The 15,736-nt window shown below is 42.3% G+C and overlaps 1 protein-coding gene across 1 annotated transcript in view; it reads right to left on the bottom strand.

Annotated features, from left to right (window-relative positions):
• Nucleotides 1–936: 936 nt before the first annotated feature.
• SPAG16 (sperm associated antigen 16) overlaps nt 937–15,736 on the bottom strand; it is a 521,477-nt gene continuing 506,677 nt past the window's right edge. Inside the window, exon 16 of the mRNA XM_066622076.1 lies at nt 937–1,264. Coding sequence (XP_066478173.1) covers nt 1,089–1,264 — 176 coding nt within the window. The 3' untranslated portion in view covers nt 937–1,088. The remainder of the gene's footprint in view (nt 1,265–15,736) is intronic.

Genomic DNA, 15,736 nt, shown 5'->3' with positions numbered 1-15,736 from the left:
GAGAATGTGCTACGCTTCCAATTCCAGGGACAGCAACAGCATGCTGGAGCTCGGAGCCAATCCACACCGAAATGCAGTCAGCGGCACCATGGTGCTGCGCTGTTTTCTAGAGCCTCTCCCCGAAACGAGCGGTGGGGAACGTGCCGATCGCGGGCAGGGCAGCAACTTTGGGCGAGATTCGCCACCCTGGACAGCGGCAACTCGGCAGCTGCGACTCCGGAGCGCATTCTGTCAAGCAGCTGGACGCCTTCAGCACCACGGACGGAGGACAGCGACTCGCATTTCGCATCAGGCAAGGCTCCTCCGGGCGAAGAATCTACTCTGTGGGAACCTCCATTCGCCCTGGAAGCCTTCCCTAGTCAGAAGGTATCTTCTCAAAGGGCTTGGAGAGACACTGGGCGCTTGGCGATACTCTCGTCCGCGAAAGAGCTGCCCATTGCAAGCCACAACTAGCAGACCAGACTGCAGGGCTACGTTCCAGGAAGTAGCAGAGGGGAGATGGACGCTCTCTGCAGTTACTGACTGATGAGGCAAGGGGAACTGTCAAGGCATTGGTCTGAAATTGGTTCATTCTTGCCTTGCCAACATTCAGAATATTCCCCCCCACCCCCACCCCCCAAAAAACACACCACATTAAACATATGTGTATATATTCAACAAATATATCTAAAGATCTCCAAAATGCAGAACCATCCAGATGCTGGTATAAGTGAAATATATTATTGTTCTTAGAAAAGTAGGATTTTTTTTAGTGGCTTGTGCTATAGTACCGGGGGGGGGGGGGGGAGAGAGAGAATCAATTCACCCTGCAATTCATCTCCTCTGTCATTAGGCGTCATTGTAAAGCTATTTCTCCAGAAAAAATGCCAAATGAGAGCTTTTAAAATACATTCCTTATGGCCAAATAAACAGGCATTAAGGCAAAGGGAAGTTGATGTTTTTTTAATTAAACAGAGATACAGAAACTTTGTATTCCATGCAACTGCTTTACCTCAGACCTTAGTGACAAATGGATTTTAAGTCATCTCCACTGCAAGGAGAATGCCAGAGCATTCCTGTCAAGTTTCACTAAATGGTGGGCCAGCATCTCAGTTCCAAATTCGAACTGTGCCATCGGAGCCACCTGAAATCAAATGCTCTGCTTTATGATCAAAGACGACGCTCTGAACTTCATCTTCATGGCCCAACAGGCTGGAAAGTTGCCCGGATTTGAGTTCTAAAGTCTTCACCGTTCCATCGTTGCTTGCAAGAGCGACAATGTGACCTGGAATGTGTAGCAAAGAGATTGGAGGTCGAGTCAAAAAGACCAAATATGCACAGACAAGTTTGGCAGCTCCATGCCTGGGGCTGCATACCCTCACGTTCAATTTATCCATTTTCTGCACACAACTGTGGCTGCAGATAATCATCCACTTTTACAGGAAGGCAACTCAAATCAATATTAAAAAAAAGATTAGATTTCAGAATGATTAAATGGACCAAAGGGTTTCCACAATGTCATTCAAGTCAAGGAAAATATTGTGGGAGCCATTATTTAATAGAAACTTGAATGCTTTTATTTCAGTGCCTTTATTTTGCTCATATTCTTCACTAAGGAAACAAGATTATAAACTAAACATTGAACTATATCTATGTTAAAAGTAACTATGCAAATCAAGAAAATGATGCATATTTGTTTTCTATAAACAAGTTCAACAGTCTGTTTCACAAGGAAATGAATGTTTCCAGTTTTGCATTATTTTTCTTCTTTTTTTCCACAAACAAAAAAAGTATAATCAAGAGTTGTAAAAGCTTATAGATGTAGGCAATTGGAGCATGGCAATTTGCCATGTAACATTAAAAAAAATGTGCTCCTAAACAGAAGACAGTTGCTTTTAATCTATAGTCCTTTGGAGGAAAAGGATGTCCAATGCATACCCACAGAGACCTCTAGCATGGAATGTCTCCCATTAATTTCAATGGAGCTGGCAACTTGGAATTTCCATGCACATGGAAGGAAATGTGAAAACTCTCATGAAGAGAGATTCCATATGTACATGAACACATGAAAAGATCTTGATCATACCAGCATGTATTAAAGTGTACCTGCTGGGATGTAAATGCAACCTTTATTTTTGGAAAGAAAGAAAGAAAGAAAGAAAGAAAGAAAGACTGAGAGTAGGAAAAATGCATCAAGATAGTAAGAGAAAGTCTCTAGCAAGAGTAGAGATCCCCAACATGTATCAAAATATTGCAAGGACTGGATTGACACTTCCCACTTCATGACCTTAACCTTTCCGGGGCAAGAACTTTTCCAGGGCAACCTTTCATTGGCAAGGATGCTACCCTCTGCTTCATGCAAAAACCATGGAGGCAGAGAACAGCACACATGTATGGATGTTTGAATGGCTTCAGGGAAGCAACTGGCCTGCCACTCCAGCCTAGAAGATGTTTCTGTTGGGACTGGAGCACATTTGATCTGATGTTCATTTTCTGAGAACATAACAAGAACTGACATAGCTCAAGGCTGCAGACAAATGAGGAGCAACTCCATTCCCCAATTTTTGGCGTTGAACCCTTTGCAGAGGCCAAATGAAGGGTCTTTGAGGAAGCTCAGCAGTGCACTTGGGGAGCTCTCCAAATGTGCCACTGCTCTCTCCAGAGTCCCCTCAACTGTCTGAGTTCTTCAACTGACTAAGCAAAGGGACTCTGAAAAGATCCAGTAACACTTCCCAAAACCTTTGGGAGAAACTACTGGCATCTCCAATCTCCATCATCAGCCAATTTAGGATCCCATTAGAGGACAAAACTTATGGAGAGCTTCCACTTACTCCCTCTTGTATGTTAAGGAACTATCACTGGATCATCACAATATCCTTTCCGGGGATATCAGGATGTAAATAGTGTTATTCCAGAGTTGCAAATGGGAGTTCTGAGCTTTATCAAGAAGTGGAGCATCCTTAGCTACAAAGAATTCATAGTATTCTAATGTAAAAAATAAGATAAAATGCAATTGTTTCAGGGACTTTTGGAACTGAAGTGTTGCTGGACAACACTCAGACTTATTTTGCTGTTCATTGCTCAAGAAGTGCATTTATCAGAAGTAATCATTGCATTTATAAATCTAGTGAGCCCCAGTTTCTATATGCATATGCTATATAGTTTGTTGATGAAGCAAGATAAAATTAAGCTAGCATCTGTTAAGTTACAGACTGTATTTGAATCACCCTCTCTCCCACCTGAGAATTTCTGCTTAGAAATTAAGTACAATAATCAGGAGCTCCATGTACAAACAAAAATCAATACATTCATTTCAAAGCAGGTGTGATCCTTTTCAAGAAAGACATCATTGCGTTTCAGGTCATGATTACAAGCACTTTTTGGATATAGAAGAAAGTTCAATACTCTCAGAATAATTTCAAGCCCTTCACATATACAGGTATATAGTTAAAAAATTTACCCAGAGATAAATTCATTTTGTCAAGATCAGCGAGTAGTGGTGTGTTCATTTTCATGGAAGCCTGTGGAAGACAGGGTGAGAAACCTGCTGCATGATCTTTGTGAACACTGCCTAGTTCACAAGCGGCCTCAAAAGCCAATAACAAAATATCATTCTGATGATATGAACGCATGTGTGCATATACACAAATGTGCATACACCCACACGTTTGTTGGCGTACAAGAAATTCTGAACTGATTTGAAGTCCACAGGTTCAATGGGACATAGCCACAATGCTAGGTAAATTTGAAACCTTACAGTGCACTCCTATGCATGTCTATTCAGCATGTCTATTCAGAAGTAATCCCACTGATTTCAATGGGACTTACTCCCAGGTAAGTATGCATAGGACTGCAGCCTTATTTTATTTCTGTTTAAAGCCTGCTCTAACCCTGGAACTCAAGGTGGATATTCAGGGAACCTGACCAAAGCTACCCAGCGGCTGTATTTGTAGTTATCAGGTACAAAGTTAGACTTGTTTCTAGGCCCCAGTCTTTCTGGAGCCATTCTTTGCAGGTTACAACATTTGTGGAAAGGGGAAAATTGTTTCTAAGGCACCTCATGCTAAAAGGTGTGCCACAAAAGCTTGGTGATGTCTTTTCAACACTCACCACAAAAAAGTGGAGCTAGTTCAAAGCCTTTTCTTGTCCCCCAACATACACGTGGGCCAGGCATGGAACTAGTAAAGCTACAACACTGTCCACGCCAGCAGAGACACAGGCATGAAGCCATACTTGTTTGTTTTTCTGCTATAAAGCAAAATGCAGAAGTGCCTTAAAAAATTAAAGGGATAACAACCAATTCCTTTTGAGATCAATGGTTAGGATAGTCGGTCAAGATTCCTAACAATGCTAAACCTCATTGGGCTGTTGCAAAAATGCAGGAGATAAGAAAATGTTGGCATCTATGCCAGGATGGAACACACTTTAAACTGGAATAAATAAAAGAAGCAAGCCCCTGATTTACAACTAACAAGGTCTGCAACTTTCAAAAGTACTTCAATCATGGCTACTGGTACCTGGACTGGAACTGGGGAGCTTTTCTCCAGATGACAACAGAGTGAGCAAAGCTACTCAGTGAGTCCATACTGAAGGCTTTTGGTGTGTTGTTTGGATAAAAATACCTCTTGACAATGTCCTGTGATGGGGTGGGGTGACTTACATTCTGGTGATATACTACATTTGCTTGAAATTCTTTTAGACGTTTAAGATATTTCTAAAAATTGCACACAAAGCTGGAATCATTCAATTCTAGGACAGGGTATGCTATGCTAAATTTGAGCTGCACAACTCTGAGAATGGAGATTGCAATTAAGCAAGTAAACAAGATGATGAATGATGACAGCAGAGAAGGCACACAAAGCAAGGAAAATTTGGATCAGACTTTGAAGTTAGATGAGGGAGTAGGTGCAGGCTTAACCTTTCCAAAGATTTCTGCACACACTTTATTTGGATGAAGGGAATGGGCATTTGTACAAGTAAGGGAAGCTACCCTAAGCATGATAAATCTGCCCTAATTTGCACACCTTTACAGCCATCGGGCTGCTTAATCTGGAACAAGTCTGACACAGCAAAGATCTTTACGATGAATTAGGGTGTCCAAAGCAGCAGATGGGAATATCTATTATAAGCTCTTTTCAAGTAAGTCTTTGCTGACAGAGGTCTTACATATGGATTTCACTTGCAGCCAAACTCCATAGGAAATTGCTAAGAATGGCAAACAGTGCCTTTTTCTCTTGGTGTCCCTGTAGTACAATATCTGGTAGGGGGTTAATACCCTTTCAGCTTTTCAGACCAGTAACAAATGTCCTGTTTTCTGATTTTACTTTCCTTGGTGATTTTTTGAACAATTGCATTTAACCTTGAGAAACCATTATCACCTAGAATGGATATTTTTGAAACATTGTACGTACTAACACATTTAATTAAAATGTTCATTGCTTTCTTGAGCATTAGGAATTATTTCATATGGTTATGGAATAATCCGTCTATGTTCTTCTAGCCTACATGTGCACAGATTTTCTTGAAGTAAGGTTTAAATTTGGATTCCAAAGAATCTCAATGCCTTTGGATAAAGGAAAACAAAGTGAAGCACTTCTGTGCTGCAATAATTTCACTGGCAGGGTACTGTCTGCATACTTAGCTCTCCCCTTGACTTCAGTAGGTCTTTGGTGTGCTCAAATTTGGCTGGGTCATTATCAAAGGCTCTGATTTACTTAGAGCCCACCCCTAAACACTGTAACCATATGAATGTCTACTCAGAAGTAAATCACATTATAGTCAATGGGGCTTACTCCCAGGAATGTGTGGAAAATATTGCAGCCTAACTCCCCCAGCAGCCATGTCAATGGGGTTTACTCTGCATCTTGCAGTGGGGGGGCGGAGTCAAGTCAATTTATTAATACAGTCAAAGACCAGCATAAACAGAACATAGCAACATTGCCTGCGGGGGTGGGGGGGAGTCATGGAGGCCTCCTCAAGGTAAAGGAACACCAGGAACTCTCTTACTTTGGAGTAAGCCTCTGTTTCTCCAATGGGTCTCCTCAGATCTATGCCAGCTATTTTGCTGGCATATGTCTGAAGAGAGTAAGGGAGAGAAAGGGGAGAGGGAATGGAAATTGGATCCAGCTGCAAATAGCTGGTGCAGGATTCTACCCCCTCACCCCCCCTCCCATCTCCCACACTCCCTGCTCAGAAACTCCTCCATTCCTTCCCTTCCCCACTTTTTTCCTGGCACCACCATCCCTGCGCAAGCTTAGTTGCACCCCCGAAGGATGCTGTTAGTGGAAGTGGGTCACCAACATGCCTGTATGGCCTTTTATGATAGCAGAACTTTGTTATACTGCCGTTAATTTGCATGTTAGGATCGAGCTGTCAGTTTTGCAGTTAGACTTAACTCTAAGGAGATACCAGCAAACAGTCACTGAGAGGGATATGATGCTGGATTGAATAGTGTTGATCTGATATCTGAAACATGGAGGGGCAAAGTGCTAAAGCCCACCTCCCTCCATACCACATCCTTAATACAGTTCTCTCCTATTTGATGGCTGCTAGGGAGTAAAGGAAAACTGAACATGTTCCAGCATGTCATTAACAAGCATGCTTGGCCCTGAATTTTTCTTTCAAAGCTTCATAACCTTCCCTCAACAACCCAAACATTTTAGATTTCTCTGTAGAAAAGGTGTTGTAACTCCTTGATCGTTTGATTGCTTTTTTCTCTATAACAGGGGTGTCCAAAGTTTTTGGCAGGAGGGCCACATCATCTCTGACACTGTGTCGGGGCCCAGGGAAAGAAAGAATTTATATTTAAAATTTGAATAAATTTACATACATTTACATAAATGAATATATTAAAGATGAACTTATATGAATGAATGAAGGTCTTGCAATAGCTCAAGCCCTATAAAAGGCCTTGAACAAAGCAAGGCTGGCCTTTCCTTTGCATCACAGACATGAAACAGCAAACAGTGGAGGAAGCCCTCATCCCACAGCTCACGTAAAGAGGTCAAACAGTTGCCTTCACGCTGAGAGCAGTTGTGTCGGGCCAGTGTGGGCTGCAACAAATCTCAGGAGGGCCAGAGACTGGGGGCTCCCTGAGGGCCACATTGAGAGGCCTCAAGGGCCGCATGTGACCCCAGGGCCGGGGTTTGGGCACCACTGCTCTATAAAGTTAAATTTTCAGGTATAGGAAAACAGGGACTCATAGCATAAAGGCATAGGTAGATGGTGCAATGTTATTCCAGGAAATTAGGAACTGAGTAGCAAGTGCATTTAGTGAAAGATTTTTTTTTGCCTCTCTGCCTGCAGTGACAGGGAACAGCTCTCTGAGTATGCATTTGACTCTAGCCAAGTTTCAGTGCTTTGCAACTGTTGATTGAATAAAGCAAGTAACTTATTTGCTCAGTGGCAGGAAAGCGAATATGCGAGACAGAATGGAAATGAAAAGCCTCAAAATGGCTATGTCTCTTTTCCATTACCCTTTATGTCAACACTGATCTACTTGTTCTGAATAATTTGTTCATTATAATGTAAATTCACTCCATCCTTCCCTCCAAAAAGAGATTTTCTTGTTGAGGGGAGAGAGAACAAACTGGGATTTCACTGCTGATTAAAAACGTTTTCAAATTAACAGTTCCACAATGACCAATGAAATTATTATAATGTGAGAATCTACTTAAAGCACATGCACTGCCCCTGTGTATCAAACATATGTTTGGTTGAAATGCATACCAAGATACATGGAATGTTTATAGGATGGATCCTCTATGGGTATAAACTGCCATCAGCACTCCAGTATTCAGTGAGGGATGTCTAAATCAACACTTGATAAGAATCTGGCTTACTCTGAGATACCTTCAATGATGCCCAAACTGGTAAGTTAAGTCCTTACACATTTGAGATCTTATGTGAGCAAACTTCAGAAAGATTGGATAAATGACAAATTCACGGTATCAGCTTGATTTTCATCTGAAAACTACAACATGAAGTGGCCACTTGCATGGTTGAAAAGACTAACAATCAAACACCTAAAGGCCAAATGACTTGTTCTGATGAACACATCAGTTTGGTTTGGTTTTATTTTTTTCTTTTGTAAATGGTGTGTGTGTGTGGGGGGGGGGCCTGCCTGAAATCACAAGAAGTGGAAGAGCTGGGGGGCTTTTTGCATGCAGTTTACAGTTTTATAAAAGCTTCCATTGGCTTTCATATCACATCACCTTTAATCCTATGATTTTCAGTGGAGCCAGTTCACACATTTCACATGTCACACATTTCATACCCTTTTTGCACCTTTGTTACATGTTCACTGAGTGTGGGTAGGGTGGAGCAAGACTGCAACCAGAAGCCCCTCCCCCAACCTTCAGGTCTTCAGCAAACTGTGTTGGGAGGAACTTCTGTGCTTATACATCAGGGTTCCCAACTATTCAGAAAGGTCTATGCAGGTACAGGTACATGTACTTAGAGGTACCTTTCACAGCTTCCACCAAACATATGGAGGTCAGGGATGGACTGGCAGGTATGATTCCACTCTCCCACCACACGTTTGGCAAACGTGTAGTGGATAGTATGAATGGGGCTTTAGCTGTGAGTCATGAGACAACACAGAGGCATGTGTGAAGCATGCCTTTAAGGAATATGTAGCACATTTTTGTTCCACAACTGAACATTCCTTTGAATGATTAGGCACTTGTTTTTGATCATGCTAGGACAAAGAACACATAAAAGCATAATTCCAGACCTGATCTTATGCACTGTAGCTTGTCACTTCCCTAATTTAATTGGCAAATACTTCTAGCTCTGAAATTCTGCCCTGAAATATGTACATTAGTTATTTATGTAGATGTTACAGCAAGCCCAACTGCTAGTAGAGGTGAGGTCTTGTTTAGAAACATTTTATTTTATTTTAAATAGAACACTGGGTCCAAAAATGTCCAGACACAGTCTTAGATACCCTGACAAAAAGCTTCAGAAAGAAAGGCAGTTGTTTATTTACTTATTTACATATGCCTTCTCTTTCTGAATCATGCACATAGGGATACACATATTCACTCATTCACATACAAACATGCATCATTTGCCTCTATCACCATCAATCAGTACTAGGAATGGAAAGAAGGGGATTCTCTAAGTTGACCATTCTGCTCTTAAACTCCTTTGTGTCCAGCTTTGCCTATCTGTCTTAGGTCTATTCTCAGTGAGATGGTAAAATTGTTCTCAGGGCTGTACTACTTCAGTCAGCAGGAGGTGGCAACATGATTGAATGTTCTTCCATTAAAACAATTTCCTCCATATATAAAACTATGACTAAGAATGACCATCTCTTTATCCATTCCCCTTTAAAAGCCAAACTAGTGGCTATCAAAATATCTTGTGGCAATGAATTCCACTGACAAATTATGAACTGTGTGAAGAAATACCTCCTTTGTCCTAAATCTCTTGCCAATCAGTCTAATTCAGGGGTGCCCAAACCCCAGCCCGGGGGCCACTTGTGGCCCTCGGGGACTCCCAATGCGGCCCTTGGGGAGCCCCCAGACTCCAATGAGACTCTAGCCCTCCAGAGACTTGCTGGTGGAACCCATGCTTGCCCAACTTGAGTGCTCTCAGCATGAGGGTGACTGTTCAACCTCTTGCATGAGCTGTGGGGTGAGGGCTCCCTTCACTACCTGCTGTTTCACATTTGTGATGCAGCAGTGGCAGCAAAGGAAAGACCAGCCTTGATTTGCGCAAGGCCTTGCAAGACCTTCATTCATTCACAGAAGTTCCATTGCTAATATATTAATTTATGTAAATTTATTCAAATTTGAAATTTAAATTAATTCTTTCCCCTCCAACCCCCCGACACAGTGTCAGAGAGATGATGTGACCCTCCTGCCAAAATGTTTGGACACCCCTGGTCTAACTGAATGACCCCTCTGGTATTGTGAAAGGGAGAGAAAAAACTTCCTGCTCTTCATACCATGTGTAATTTTATAAGTCTTACCACCAGTCCAACCCTATCTCTCCCCCCCCCCCCGCTGCCTGCTGATGCAGCCTTGCAAAGGAGGTTTGCACTGCATCCTGTGGGGACTGGGGGAGAACTGTGTGGTTCTGCACACTTTGAGAAGGTTGTCTGCAACAGCCTTAAGCAAGTTCCACCACTGTAATGCTACTTCTGGTGGTGGAGAGGGGGATAGGAGTGGGCCATCAATCATGTTCCCCCTTAACTGCATTTTTTTCAAGCTAAAAGCTCTAAACACTATAAACATTCCTCCTAAGGAAGGTGTTCCAGCACACTTAAAGTTTTTTGGTTGACCTCTTTTGCACTTTTTCCAGCTCTACAATATCCTTCTTGAGATGTGGCAACCAGACCTATACACAGTATTCTAAATATGGCCCCATCATACATTTGTATGGAGACAATATAACAGTAGCAGTTAAACTACCTGTTCCTTTGCTATTGACCCCTAGAATGAAATTTGCCTTCTTTCATAGTTGCTGCACATCGGTTGTTTTCAATGAGCTCTCCACCATGATCTGAAGATGTCTCCCCTGGTGTGTTACCAAGAGCTCAGACTCCATAATGGTATATGTGAAATAAGAAATTTTTTAGCCTCAGTGTGCATCACTTAACACTTATTTACACTGAAATGTATTTGCCATTTGGCTGCCCATTCCCAGTTTGGAGAAAGCCTTTTGGTACACTTTCGAATCTGTTTTAGTTTTTGCCACCCTGAACTGTTTGGTACCACTTGCACACTGGCTTTCCTGGAGGGGGGTAAAATGCTAATTTTTCAGGCATAAAGTGGCCCTGACCCAGAGCCATTCACAGCTGCAAAAGCAATGCGAAGGCATCACCTCTGTGTTACTTTTGCAGCCCTGAATGGCTCTGAAGATGAGTGGGAGGGGTTTCTCTACACAGGTGTTCAGGCCCCTGAAAAACTTGGTGTTTTGCCTTCCCCCTCCAGGAATGCATGTGCACTTGCAAAGTTGGCCACCTCCTTGTTTACCCCAACTCTAGATCACTTAGGAACAAGTTAAAAAGCACCATTCACAGTAGGACTCCTGGAGGATCCCACTTCTTACTTCCCTCCACTGTGAAAACTGTCAGTTAATTCCTACTTTCTGCTTCCTATTCTTTAACGTTTTACTGACTGCTAAGTTTAATCAAGAGAGGGTTTGTCAACAGTTTGTCTGACTCTTTTTGAAAGTTTAAAATAACTCCATCATGTTAGTGATGTAGGATTTGCATTCATAGAAACCCACTGATTCTCCTTCAGTAAAGCTAATTCTTTTATTTGATTAATCACATTATTTTTAATTATGCTTTCAACCAGTTTACCTCAAAAAGCATTAAATTGACCAGTCTGTCATTTCCTAGACATCCCCCCACCAGATCTGTTTTCAAATATCAGTGTTGTGTTGGCTACTTTCCAATGGCATAGCAGCTGATTTAAAGGACAAGTTATATATTTTTGTTCAAAGTTCAGCAACTTCACATTAAGAACTGCTGGGTGGATGCCATCCAGACCCAGTGATTTGTTACTTTTTAATTTGTCAATCCTTTCTAGAATCTCATCCCTTGCCACTTCTGCTTGACACAGTTCTTCAGATTCTCTGTCTGAAAAGGTCAATTCAGTCATGTTTTTCTGCCTTGCATCATTTGCAGTGAAGACAGATACAAATAATTCATTGGGCTCCTTTGCAATCTCCATATCCTCTTTAAGTGTCCCTTCATTCCCTCATTATTATTGAGTCAATGGCCAAACCACCACCCTGGCAGATTCCCGATTTTGATGTTTTTCTTGTTTGACTTGATGGCTTTTAGCTCCTCATATTCTTTTTTTGGCATCAGGTACTGCCAGCTGACACAACTTTTGTCAGAGTTTGTGTTCCTTTTGATTTTCCTCATTTGGGTAAGACGTCCATGTTCTCAGGGAATCCTTCTTGCCTTTTACAGCTTCCTTGCTGTCATGCTGGCCTCCTCCTAGCAGTGCCTTTCTTACTTAGTGGCATTTATTCCTATTGAGCTACTATTGCTGTGGTTTTAAATAATCTCCATGCTCTTGAGAGAGATGCAATCCTCTTGACTTTCCCTTTTAGCTTTCTTTTCATTAGTCCTTTCTTTTTTAGGTCCATTATTTTGAAGACAAACATTTTGTCAACAAAATCACACTTGATACCCTTCTTTTTTTGGCATACCCATGGTATCAATATTTACCTGATAAAATGATTTTAGCTCTATTGTACATAGTATGTATCTTTTCTTAAGGAAAAGGAATACCTGTATTTCCTGTTCCAGAGTTACTGCCCTAAGTTTTCCCCATTACAGCCACGCTTTATCCTAAGAAACAGTCTCTACATTCCAACCACCCAATCCAAACTAAACCCCCTCTGCCAAAGCAGCTGCACCAATGGGAAAGCATGCTGCATCCTGCAGAGGGCAGGCAGTCCTGGAGGCTTTCTTGAGGTCACAGAATTTATTTTTCCTTACTTTGGAGTAAGCCTCTGCTGTCCCAATGGGTCTCCTCTGCTCTGTGCTAGTCATTTTGCTGGTGTAGAACCAAGATGAGTAAGGAAGAGGGAACAGGGAGAGGATCCTAGTGCATGCTGGTGCCACCAGGATCCATCCCTCCTAACCCTGTTCTGCCTCCTCCCCACCAGTGGTGGACCTCCCCAGCCCCGCGCCCCGTGGGCTGTTGTCATCCCTCTGCACACAAATCTGCCCCCAACCCACTCACCTGGGCTCACGGAGCCTCATGTGACCCAAGGCTGCATTGGGAACTGGTCTCTTTGAAGTTCCCCAATGCTATAAACTGTGCTTCTGGGAAACAGGAAGCAGAGTTTCCAATCCCATCAGAAGCCTCAGGGTTCTACAGCTTCCGCAGGGTCCTACAGCCTTGCGCCCAGGGCATTTGTCCCATATAACATAGTGGGAGGTCAGCAACTGCTCCTCGCCCCATTCCTCCTATTGATTTATGGCCCAATCCTGTCTGGGCCTTGCACTGATAATACTTGTGTTTCGTCAGCACAAGGCCCAGGCCACTGGTGGAGCAGCCACAGCAATACCATGCAGGCCAGGGCCACCAGCAGAAATGGCTGGCAGCTCCAGGTGCACAACAATAAAGTACCCAGTGTGCTCTGGAACAGGTAATTTGGTGGAGGGAGAATTCAGGGGCATTTCGAGGAAGGATCAGGGGATCAGGATGGGTATTGGGGTGTGTCGAGGGCAGATATAAGAGGCAACATCTCAACTGATATCCTAGCCCTTGACCCAGCCTCGACCTACTACCCCCCCAGCACCCATTCAGATTGACACAAGTCAAAGAGCTGGTGCAGATCCAAGTACCAGCTGGGAACCTGGTACAGCAGAATGGGTAAGTAAAAAAATGTTTTATGACCTTTCCAATGCTGCTTGGTGTCTGGCTAGTCCACAGCATGCAAAAGAAATTGCACCAGTGCAGCCACCCCATAATGGGATAGGGATGTTAGTTCTATTTAACCTCCATCAATCTTGTTTTAAGACTGTACTAATGTGTGAGAAGTCTGCATCAGCACTCAAAACAATTTAAGAAGCAAAGTTTTTTTGAAAGCAGCAATTTATGTTTTTCCCTATTCTGAAGAACTTCAGGCATCAATCTGATGCCACCTAAGCAACAATAATACAGCAATTTTGTGTAAATACAATTTGCACTTAATTCCTTAAGAAGAACTGTTGCTAAACCTAAAATCATGCTGGTATATACTGAAGTAGTTTAATTAAATTTGTTACTGCATGATAGAGTCCTTCAGAACACAAAACTAGACAAGATTAATTTACTGGGTTGATAAAGTCAAATTTCCTATGGTGGAACAGGAACAAGGCCTGCATTTGTCACAGGACTCTCCTCCCCCAAGTCTCATATACTACTATGAGATCCTCACATAAATGAGTAGCACTCATTATAACAAACTGACAGCTCAATCCTATGCATGTCTATTCAGATGTTAAGTCCCATTAGTGTCAATGAGGCTTACTCCCAGGAAAGTGTGGCTAGGATTGGGCTGTTAGGGCCCAATCCTATTCAACTTCCCAGTGCTGATGCAGTTGTTCCAACAGGGTGTGCGCTCTTCAACAGGGCTCTTCAAGGTATGGCAACATTTGTTCCCTAACCTTGTGACTGCATTGAGGTTGCATCGGTGCTGGAAAGCTGGATAGGATTGGACCCTTAATCACTAAGAAAGATTTGCCCAGTACATTCAGTTGACATGTAGATGCTGGGTTGTCCTTGGAGAATTCCCAATGGAGCTTCCTGCCACCCTGATCCTAGGGGTATTGGTTTTGCTTCAGTTCTTTCCCCTTATCCTCCTTAAGCCTCCTGCTTCACAATGAGTTTCCTTGGACCTGTGCAATAATATAATAATAATAATATACAGTATTTATATACCGCCTTTCTTGGTCTTTATTCAAGACTTTATTCAAGGCGGTTTACATAGGCAGGCTTATTAAATCCACGCAGGGATTTTTACAAATTGAAAGAAGGTTCTCTCTTTCAAGAACCACCACATTCGAGCTGTTACACTCCGATCTGGTTTAACATTCTGGCCTCCATCCTCCCACGCTCCGAGCAGATGGAACAGCTCAGCTGCAGCTTGTCAGCTGCTTCAAGGTCGCACGGTGCCGGTGGCCTCGAACTGGCGACCTTGTGGATGTTAATCTTCAGGCAAATGGAGGCTCTACCCTCTAGACCAGACCTCCTGCCCAATCTACACTTGGCACAAGTCTGAGGAGAAGAAAGGAGTGGGGAGGCTGTGAAATAAGGGGGCAGAATCTGGCGCATCCCATCACCACTGGATCCACCCCTCCCACAGACTCCTAGCCCCTGTTCCTCCCCTACGCCACATCTTGTGACAGCACATTCAAAATGGACACTGATAGACCACTGTGTGTGCTGACAGCAGCCATTTTGTCCCACTGTTGCAATGCAGTCCAGCCGGCAACCCAATCCTGGTTAGGTCCCATGGATAAGCCCGTGCACCAGGACAGACAACTGTGTCAAATCAAATTTCAAATAAGGGATTTTTTTTTTCATCAAGAATAATGCTTTTCCTTAATTTAAATTAAGTAGTATATTCTTTCATTGACTATTTTATATGTTTTATTGTAAAGCAGTATGGTTCAAAAATGCCTAACGGTGCTACAGTAGTTTAGTAGTGTAATTACTTAAAAAAAAAAAAAAAGATTCTAATGCTGCATAGGAAATCAACAACTTAATGTAGCATATTAGAGTGAGATATTAGTGCAGATAAACTAGGATGTAATTAGTCCCATTTCCTATATTTAATTCTGCTATTTGCATATCATCATTGCAGGAAGAATACAGTCTTTAACCTAAACATTGGAAATAAAAATGTAGATTTCCTGATTCTGGATTAGCAGCTCTTACCACCTGGTGTTGGCAATGGAACTGCATATGAAAATTCTTATACCAGGGTGGGAGCTTCTTTTCCAATAAAAGAAAGAAAGCAATAAAAGTCATGTAAATATCATTTGAAAATAAATCAGAAGATGGTTTTTCAGATTTTGCTTAAATGCATAAATAAAACAGTCTTCAGAGAAACCAAAACAGTTATTTTTACATTTCTCCATATTGATGGTCACTTACGTAAATTTCAGTTATCTATTCAGCTGAAACTGGAGAGAGGAGGAAGTTGGAGTCTATTGTGTGTGGTAGATATGAAATAACATATCATGGAGAGAAAGAAAAGCTTTGATCATTAAGGAAATGATTTTTATACACATCAG

The sequence above is a fragment of the Tiliqua scincoides genome, chromosome 1 (assembly GCF_035046505.1).
Source record: "Tiliqua scincoides isolate rTilSci1 chromosome 1, rTilSci1.hap2, whole genome shotgun sequence".
NCBI lineage: Eukaryota > Metazoa > Chordata > Lepidosauria > Squamata > Scincidae > Tiliqua > Tiliqua scincoides.
The sequence above is the reverse complement of the archived record's forward strand: the minus strand, read 5'-3'. Positions and strand labels throughout refer to the sequence as shown.